A 10,169-nucleotide genomic window follows, 5' to 3' on the forward strand; every position below is an offset into this window, starting at 1 on the left:
AGAGTGGAGACAACAGATACACCTGAAGTTCGCAGTGGATTCTGGGAGAGGTACAAAACATGGAAAAAAGTGCTTTGTGACATTATCAGTGTTTTCTTGTTTTGAGTCTCCGTTGAATTGAATGTAAAGTAATCTATGTTACATTCCTGTTTATGCCTGAAAGTGAGGTAAACGTATGGTTGGTTGGTGCAGGGACAGTCAGGGAACAGTTTAATATAATTTTTCCTATTTGAAGTATCTACCTGTGAACCCACTCTTCCTGCAACATTAACATAAACATCTAAAAGCGATGAGGTTGTGATTGGCTTGAGAGCGACCAATGACATTGCAGCAATAGGGTTTCCTGGAAGACACAGCAGCTCTGCGCAGCCTCCTAATACGTTACCTTGCCGAGATCAAGCCCAGCATCTCGTTGACTTTCCTTTTCCAACCAGAGTTTAGGCTCATTGTGTCTTTTTAGCTCGAACAGTCAAGGTGGTCCTCTGCAGTTTGCTTTATTCACAGACAAAGACAAGGAAACATGGCTGTTGCAAACTTGCAATACATAACTCGGATGAGCAGTGGCTTCAAGGTCTACATCTTGGAAGGTAGTATATCTTATTTATTTTCTTATAGGCCTACTATTGTTTCACAAAATAGAATTGTGCTGCTGTGATCCCTGCTACTTTAAATAGTAGTATTTATTGCTGCAACATGCATTGTTATCATGTATGATGACACAGTTGTTATTAGATCATTATTACTTCGTAATTAGCTTAGCTAGTTCAACTAAAGTCATTAGAAATGCAAATGTTTAGGGTCTATATAAAATAACTTTTACTAAGTCCGAGTAAATGTCTTTGAGTACATTTTAGCTGACTGTTTGTATTGTATAAAAACAATATGTAATCCAGCAACTTTAACAATCTCATTTAAGAAACCAATACATATTTTTACTTTTTACTTTTTTGGGGAGGGGGTTGAGTTTAAGATAATGTTGACGAATGTGACAATAATGCCTCACTATATCCACTTAAGGCTATAACAACAATTAAGAATAGTTAGCAACTATAAATTAGTCCCTCCATTGGTAAAATGTCAACTTGCTTCTAAATGTCTTGCTCTCAAGCATTACTTCAGAGAGGTTTATGTCAGATGATGGGAATAACTGTGGCAGATGGAGAGGATCTGAAGATACTGCCCTCTTGTTTCTTCTACTGATACAAATAACAAATAACAAATAACCATGCCTCAGGCATCATAACGTCAGTCAGGCAAGGTGTGGTTTTCTCCCTGTCACCCTCCACGGGCATCCACTGTGACACTATGCTGTCTGAGGGACAGAATGGGAGGTCATAGGTGAGAGGTTGGGGTTGAGGGACATGACTGTTTGAGATGTGGATTGGACTGACGATTGTGGATAGGGGGAGTATTTGAGATTAAGGGGACCATTCATGTACAGTACTAACATGACCTAATCATTCAGCATTGTATCTCAATGTGGTAGTGGAGCATTGCATGCTAATGTGGTGCATTTCTTTTGGTATATTGACAATGCCAATTTGAATATAGTTCAAGGAATTTAGCTTTAAAGAAACAACATAATGTGAGGTGTGAAGAGGACTGGTGTCAGCTTTATAAAAAACAAATGCCAGTGTACTGACGTTGGTAAACGTCACATTCTGCCACCTCTGGTCTCTTGGCCCTCCCACCTCTATGGGAGGGCAGCCCCTGCTCAGCCCAGTCCAAGCTCTTCTCTCTCATGGCAACCCAATGGTGAAACCAGCTTCCATCTGAACCTACCTAGGACAGTCCATCTTTCGAAAACATCTGGACCCTTCCTCTACAAATAGTATCTTAAATAATCCCACAGCCCCTTGCACCAGCTCTGATAGCTACTTTATTGAGGAAAAATGTACTTACTATGAGTGTGATATGTGGTTGTCCCACCTAGCTATCTTAAGATGAATGCAATGTAAGTCGCTCTGGATAAGAGTGTCTGATAAATGACTAAAATGTAGTGTAAATAACACAAAGGATGTTAGCACCTGTTGATGTTTCTGTTAGTTTCTCACAATGAAGAGAATGCTTCTGTGTGATGTGTGTATTGTAATGATGGTTGTGAGACATTAGTTATCTTAAGTTTGTCCAGCTCAATCCACATTTTGCATATAAACGAATCTTACTCTCTTAGATATGTAAATAAGATAGGTGTCATCATCACTGTATGTTGAAATACAACATTTACAGTTAACATTGAATCAAGAAGAATTGTAACACTCACCAATCTGGTATGTCTAGTTCCACAGCTTAACAGAGTTTACAATTAACGGTGGCATGAAAGCTTTCCCACGGCCACAAACTACTCATACAGGTGATGAACTGTATGTCACAGTTCCACGGATCAAAACAACCCGTCACCTATTTACTCATTGCCACACCTAATGACTGGTTAGTTAGGTGTAAGCCATCCTTATCTGTGCCAATATCTTTGCCAATAAGTGTAGTGTATATTATTTCAAATAGTAACCATTAGCTTTATGTGTGCCTGATCTTTCCTCTTGTAGGTCAGCCCAACCTAAGAAGTGAAGATAGATACAGGCATATGACAAATGAGAGAGTTCGAGTACCACCAGTGCATCCAGTCAAGCGCAAACACAGCTCTGAGCGTGGCCTAACATTGGAAGAACGGTTTGTGAAACCTGCACATGTCTTAATCCCCCTCTATAACTTCATAATTGACAACCATTGGTTTCATAACGCCATGTCCAGTGTGTGATTCCATGTTTCAGCATGTGATTTTGTGTTTCAGGCGAGAGAGGGCACAGAGCAAAAGCAACATGAGAAGTGCTCAGAGGCCAGCTGTGTTTAGTGTTCCCCAGAGCCCCACATCCTCCTGGAGCCCAACCCCAAGCCCCACATCCTCCTGGAGCCCAACCCCCAGCCCCACAGGTCATCTTCCCCATCATGTGTATCCCACACCACCTATGGATGAACCACTGGACCTAATTAAGAAACCAAGGAAAGAGCCTGAGAGGACAGAGAAGAAAACCAAAAGCACTACATCCACCAATCAGATACAGGTAATTTCAAGAGGAACAATTATAATAGTGGGTCCAGGTGCTAACAACATGAAGGATGGGTTTTCTGGTTTGTCTCAGTCATGAGTGCCTCAGTAATCTCTCAGTGTAGCCCTAGGCAGTCAGAGCCTACGTACACTACATGACCAAAAGTAAGTGGATACCTGTCAAACATCTCCTTCCAAAATCATGGGCATTAATATGGAGTTGGCCCCCCCTTCGCTTCTATAACAGCCTCCACTCTTCTGGGAAGGTGTTTCACTAGATGTTGGAACATTGCTGCGGGGACTTGCTTCCATTCAGCCACAAGATCATTAGTGAGGTCGGGCATTAAGGTTGGGCGATTAGGCCTGGCTTGCAGTCAGCGTTCCAATTCATCCCAAAGGTGTTTGATGGTGTTGAGGTCAGGGCTCTGTGCAGGCCAGTCAAGTTCTTCCACACCGATCTCTACAAACCATTTCTGTATGGACCTCGCTTTGTGCAAGGGGGCCTTGTCATGCTGAAACAGGAAAGGGCCTTCCCCAAACTGTTGCCACAAAGGTGGAAGCACAGAATCGTCTAGAATGTAATTGTATGCTGTAGTGTAAACATTTTCCTTCACTGCAATTAAGTGGCCTAGCCCAAACCATGAAAAACAGCCTCAGACCATCCTCCTCCACCAAACTTTACCGTTGGCAGGTAGTGTTCTCTTGGCATCCTCCAAACCCAGATTTGTCCATCAGACTGCCAGATGGTAAAGTGTGATTCATCACTCTAGAGAACATGTTTCCACTGCTCCAGAGTCCAATGGCAGCAAGCTTTTCACTACTCCAGCCGAAGCTTGACATTGCGCATAGGATGGTGATCTTAGGCTTGCTCGGCCATGGAAACTAAGTTCATTAAGCTCCCAATGAACAGTTATTGTGCTGACGTTGCTCTCAGAGGCAGTTTGGAACTTGGTAGTGAGTGTTGCAACCGAGGGCAGATGATTTTTTACATGGTACGCACTTCAGCACTTGGCAGTCCCATTCTGTGAGCTTGTATGGCCTACCATTTCACGGCTGAGCCATTGTTGCTCCTAGACATTCCCACTTCACAATAACAGCACTTACAGTGGACCAAGGCAGCTGTCTAGCAGGGCAGACAGACTAACTGACTTGTTAGAAAGGTGGCATCCTATGAAGGTGCCACGTTGAAAGTCACTGAGCTCATCAGTAAGGCCATTCTACTGCCAATGTATGTCTATGGAGATTGCATGGCTGTGTGTTCGATTTTATACACCTGTCAGCTACGTGCGTGGCTGAAATAGTCGAATCCACTCATTTGAAGGTGTGTCCACGTACTTTTGTATATATAGTGTATCTCTGCGATCTCTGTAGTGATTATAAACGCTCAGGCACATTCTATTCCCAAGAGCCTTTACAGGCTTCTGCTTGTCCAAGATATGCAATCCAGCCGGATTCGGGGAGAAAATGTGAGCAATGGTGGGAGGAATGTCCTCAACATGACTAAACAGACATCTCTTTCTTTGACCTGTTTGTGCCAACCTGATGAGGGTGAACAGCTTTCAGGCCCCATCCTATAACCAAATAAATGTTCTATCCTAAAGTCATACTGAGCCTTCAACAAAAAGTTAGTGATGGCTTAATGTGCTATGTTTACATTGACATGTTCATCCTATTGTTCTGGGGGGGAATTAGGTTTTCGATAACATTGTTCTGTACGGAATCTTATAATGTTTAAACACTTTTTAAAATGTAATTGTTTTGCCTCTTTCAGATGCGTCCTTCTGTGATAACCTGTGTCTCCTCTACAAGAAAGCCCACCTGCAGATCTGAGTTCCGCAGCAGCAACCACTCCTCCACAGGTCAGTATCATTCTCCTTTATCTCAATAAAAACTGTAGTGCTACAATGCTGTTGTTGTATTGCAGACTTGTTAAGAATTATGCCTCTGACCTTTGTTTGGTATTCTCTCCATTGCAGTGCTATATAAGCACAGCTATGACCATGTGGTGGAGGAGCATTTCAAGAGAAGCCTGGGGATGGACTACCAAAGGGCCAGCTCCCGCCAGCTCTCCATCAGCGTCTCTGTGGATGACCACTTTGCCAAAGCCTTGGGAGGGAAGTGGCTTGAGATCAAATCTAAATCCTCCTCGTGCTCCTCGTCTACATCCTCACCATCCAGCAGCCCAAGTGTCACTCACTCCCCCAGCTACAGCCACAGCCCAAGCCAAGCTCCCAAAGAGTCTCCAAGTACCACTACTCCCACCTCCAGCTTCTGGTCAGTCAAATAAAACTACAGAGACCTTTCCTGAAGAAAGAATTAACTTTGAGTAGTTTTTTATGCAATACAACAGCAGGTCCATGCTTTTCAACAAATGAAAGCACAAAGGAAAAAGTTATTGAGCAAGGGTAGACTAGAGAACAGGAATGCAGGAATACTTACCTACTCTATGGTTGAACCATTGAGAGCATCTCTATGAGTCTATGCCCTGTTTGTGGAAAGGGGGTTTATTGGTCTAATATCAAGGGACAAGCAAATGTTACAGTGATGTGATGTCTTTATTTCTCTTAATTTCTGTCCCAGACTTTTTAATAGCATATCTATCTCTGAAATAGATGGCCAACATATTTCAGTAAATGTGTCATATTTCATGCGGTGAAGATGCCACAACTTTCATGATTGTGTATTTATACTGTATGCTTTTAACGATCCTAGATCCTATTTTCTCATACTAAACTACTGTGCTAATCTACTGTACAAATTTGTTTACCAAACCTGTTCAATACAGTAACTTTGTGTTTTTGCATAAAATCAACTTAAAAAGAACAACTCAAAAGGAAAAACCTATTTGTGACTGGATATTACAAGTTGAGGCTTTATTAAATAAAATATACCTAACTTAAATTAACAATATTCTTGTATGAAAAGCAACCTGGTGATTTACGAAAACATTTTGAGTGTGCAATTTTTATATGATGTACTTTGAAAAATATGGAGTATTTTGAACACTGATAAAATGCATTATATAAATTCAATATAATTACCTCCCTGGAGCCTATGACTGTGATTGTCTATACTGTAAAACAAAAATGCAAGTACCACTAACTTACAATTACAAATACTGGTATGCTTTATGACCTTACATTAAAGAAGACAAGGTCAGAAAGGTCCGTGGGGCGACGCACAATTGGCCTAGCGTCGTCCGGGTTAGGGAGGGTTTGGCAGGTAGGGATATCCTTGTCTCATCGCGCACCAGCGACTCCTGTGGCGCACGCATGACTTTCAACCTTCGTCTCTCCCGAGCCCGTACGGGAGTTGTAGCGACGCGACAAGATAGTAGCTAATAACAATTGGATACCACGAATTTGGGGAGATAAAGGGGTAAAATTAAATAAATAAAAATATTTTTAAAAAGGTCAGAAAGGTTGGTTATGTGTCACTTCCACGTCTCAGTAAAGAAGTCAGATTCTCATGTGAATACTACTCCTGTAGACATTCAAGGTAGCGTTCCAGACAGCTTAATTTCAGTGGTGAGTCACTGTGTCTGGGGTACATCCTTTATAGTGTGCACGTACACCACGTCACAAGATGGAAGCATTATGGCATTCAGCACTTGATTCTTTGCGGAAAGGGAGATGTTTATATACCTTTTGGTGATTGAGTCATGGCAGCATTTAGAGGGGTTTGAATCCCTATTCCTCCTGGGTTTAAAACTAAAGAAAGGTGAATACTCGTCCTCAATAGGGGCTTTTTTTCTGGGAGATTTTGGGAATGTCAGGAGCATGTCCCAGCAGGCTTATGTTCAAGCATTCCTGTCTCCTGAGAAAATTATTCACAAAGATCCTACAGATCCTGTTTGGCAAGGGAATGGAGAAAGTGAGGGAGGGAGGTAGAGGAGGGAGGGAAATGGGGTAGGAAGGGCTAACATAGGCCCTGGCTTCCTTTTTTTTCTTCAGTTGCTTATTTGCATGTTCTATCTTGTCTAACAAATGAAATTATATGATGCTCTGAATCATTTTCCAGAAATGAAGCCTTTGAACTGTGAACTTTGAACTGACTAGAATCAGGAGTTGCTCTGATCTGCTTTTATTCTGCACCAAAGTTTTTATATCAATATAAAATCATGCATTTACAATAAAATTGGCAAAAATGGATTTTTAGCAAAAAACTAATTCTCAAGCAATAATTTTTACTAGGACTGTTTGAGAGTGGTCTGAGTGGAGAGTGTACAACTGAAAACTAGCTGTTATTTGCATAAAGGTTTGGAATTCTCTATCTTATTGGTCTATTTGCACATTTACCGCACGGTGATGTCACCGCGTAAAGCCGAAACTCTGGCCCATGCATAGTAATGGAAAGTTCGGCTCTTTTTACTGACTTAGATATTTTCGAGTCATTCAGTCAAAATAACGAATCGTTCGAATAATTTCGTTAATTTGAGTCCGTAATAGCCAGAGCAAGCATAACATTCAATATTTCAATTAATTGTATTCATTTTTGCACCATGTGATCAATTATCAGTTATAAACATGTATTTTTCTTCTCTATACTGACTGCAGCGTGATCTATTTCCCCTCGCGCACATGATAGACAGTTGCTAGTCGGAGCACATCCCCACCTGAGCTTGAGGAGCGCGTATTAAAAGCCAATTTATGCGGTCGGAGGCCCGTTTGGATGTTGTGACGCAATTGCAGAGTGTCTTGAGGCAACCAGAGGCTAAATTTAACTCTGTACCACATCGTCATGCATCTCTTACATTTTGTAACAATGCGGAGGGCTCCGCATTGACATGATTGGTTGACGGTATGTGAGGGTGAGAGGTCCTGTATAAGCACAAACTCACTTCCTTTGACAACTTCCTTCACAACAGATTTGCGCTGCTCGGGGAAGCGCAATGGGAATAATGGCCCTGACTTCTACAGAGACCGTATCACCCTAAATGCTGCACGGCCAAAACAGACGTCAAATGACCATGTCGCTCCTCTAAACCTTCTGTAGAATTCATTGCGGCCAACAGGTCAAACGAACTACTAAAATGAATGAGAAACTCTGAAAAATATATATAACTCTTGAGTCAGTAAAAAGAGTCGTTCAAGTTCGCAAACTGCACATCCCTAATTAGAAGGTCCTGTGTAGAGTGTTAGTTTCATCCGCTGTTTCAACTCTCTAGAGACAGCAGGAGCGGTAGAGATACTCTTAATGATCGGCTATGAAAAGCCAACTGACATTTACTCCTGAGGTGCTGACTTGTTGCACCCGTGACAACTACTGTGATTATTATTATTTGACCATGCTGGTCATTTATGAACATTTGAACATCTTGGCCATGTTCTGTTATAATCTCCACCTGGCACAGCCAGAAGAGGACTGGCCACCCCTCTTAGTCTGGTTCCTCCTTAGGTTTTGGCCTTTCTAGGGAGTTTTTCCTAGCCACCGTGCTTCTACACCTGCATTGCTTGCTGTTTGGGGTTTTAGGCTGGGTTTCTGTACAGCACTTTGAGATATCAGCTGATGTAAGAAGGGCTATATAAATACATTTGATTTTATGTATAATATATACGCTGAACAAAAATATAAACGCAACATGCAACAATTTCAAAGATTTTACTGAGTTACAGTTCATATAAGGAAATCAGTTAATTGAAATAAAACCATTAGGCCCTAATCTATGGATTTCACATGACTGGGAATACAGATATGCATCTGTTGGTCACAGAAACCTTAAAAAAAAGGTAAGGACATGGATTAGAAAACCAGTCAGTATCTGGTGTGACCTGTGGCGACCTGTCATTCAGGGCAGGTGGGGCTGAGGCCCACAAAGCAGGTCTGCTCTGCATAGCTCAGTGCTTTCTGTGGTGAGGCAGCCAGCAGAAAACCATGATTTGCTCAGCATTGCACTGTGATTGGCTCAGTGTTCTGTCACTCATGGGGACACTACATCACCCGCCTTTAGTAAGAGTAGACATCAAGAATGTGAGCCCTTTGGGTGCTGCCATGGAGTTACATTAGAAGTACCCAACCAAGAAGGCTCAAGGTCATTGGCCGCAAATAAATTGACGTCAAATCACGTTATATCTACAGTAGTCTTGATTGGACTGATCATGTCAACATTTTACTTTCAAAATCTTAGCTAGCAGTCATCATCATAAATCAAGTAGACAATCTACTGGCAAATCCTTTTTAATCCTTGTCATATGAAAATAAATAATGAAGATAAATTATAGATAAAACGTATCGGGGCTCATCGGCCATTGGACATAAACATTACACAACCAGTTGGAGATGGCAAATACAAAAATGAGTTGTTTGGAAGGAATCGGTGACAGCAGCTAACTGCAAGCGTTGACACTGGGAAGTCAGACTTTGGAAAATACGTTTTGAACGGTCATCCAACTCCAAATCTTTTTCTTTGATGACAAAATTTGCCAACGAGGAACCACCATGCACAAGGTGAGTCCAAAAATGTCTTATATGCTGCTGCATATATTATGTAATATGCCAGAGAGCCATATCAGCTATGTTTTTTAAAAAGGTAGTAAACGAGGCTGAATGAATTGTTTCGCTGCCAGACAAGGCTCCGCTGATAGCCAGGTGTAGCTGTGGTAAGGATTCACTACATTTGGCTGGATAGAAAGATCTGCTGTTGGGACATGTTTATGTAGGCCCTAACAGTTTGTGGGCACCACTTGTCGCCGTTATAGTGCAATTAATGTATTGTTTAGTGTTGTGTTGTGTAGTGGCTCTGCTGGCATGCAATTTGAGGGGAGTTTGCCCCACCAAGATTTACATGCTAAAATTGCCACTGGGGGTGACCACCGTTTTCCATGTCCTTCACATAGAGTTGATCAGGCTGTTGATTGTGGTCTGTGGAATGTTGTCCCACTCATCTTCAATGGCTGTGCGAAAGTTGCTGGATATTGGCGGGAACTCATGTATGGTGAGTATACAGGCCAACTGGGACAATTTCAGCTTTCAGGAATTGTGTACAGATCCTTGCGACATGGGACTGTGCATTATCATGCTGAACCATGAGGTGACGGTGGCGGATGAATGGCAAGACAATGCGCCTCAGGATCTCGTCACGGTGTCTCTGTGCATTCAAATGCCATCGATAAAATGCAATTGT

General features: G+C 42.0%; 1 protein-coding gene across 1 annotated transcript; it reads left to right on the top strand.

Annotated features, from left to right (window-relative positions):
• The first annotated feature begins 450 nt into the window (after positions 1 to 450).
• LOC139412004 (transcription cofactor vestigial-like protein 4) lies at positions 451 to 6,445 on the top strand. The gene is made up of 5 exons (XM_071158781.1): positions 451 to 587; positions 2,547 to 2,670; positions 2,792 to 3,062; positions 4,818 to 4,905; positions 5,023 to 6,445. Exons 1-5 carry the CDS (start codon positions 521 to 523, stop codon positions 5,331 to 5,333), a joined length of 861 nt encoding a protein of 286 aa, XP_071014882.1. The 5' UTR covers positions 451 to 520; the 3' UTR covers positions 5,334 to 6,445.
• The last annotated feature ends 3,724 nt before the right edge of the window (positions 6,446 to 10,169 follow it).

This window comes from Oncorhynchus clarkii, chromosome 6, assembly GCF_045791955.1.
Source record: "Oncorhynchus clarkii lewisi isolate Uvic-CL-2024 chromosome 6, UVic_Ocla_1.0, whole genome shotgun sequence".
NCBI classification, from domain to species: domain Eukaryota; kingdom Metazoa; phylum Chordata; class Actinopteri; order Salmoniformes; family Salmonidae; genus Oncorhynchus; species Oncorhynchus clarkii.

Excerpts from the sequence above, each read along its gene's own strand:
- LOC139412004 (XM_071158781.1), top strand. The coding sequence starts at position 521 with ATGGCTGTTGCAAACTTGCAATACATAACTCGGATGAGCAGTGGCTTC. Across the intron at positions 3,063-4,817 it reads CATCCACCAATCAGATACAG|ATGCGTCCTTCTGTGATAAC; the intron begins GTAATTTCAAGA and ends TGCCTCTTTCAG. Across the intron at positions 4,906-5,022 it reads CAGCAACCACTCCTCCACAG|TGCTATATAAGCACAGCTAT; the intron begins GTCAGTATCATT and ends TCTCCATTGCAG.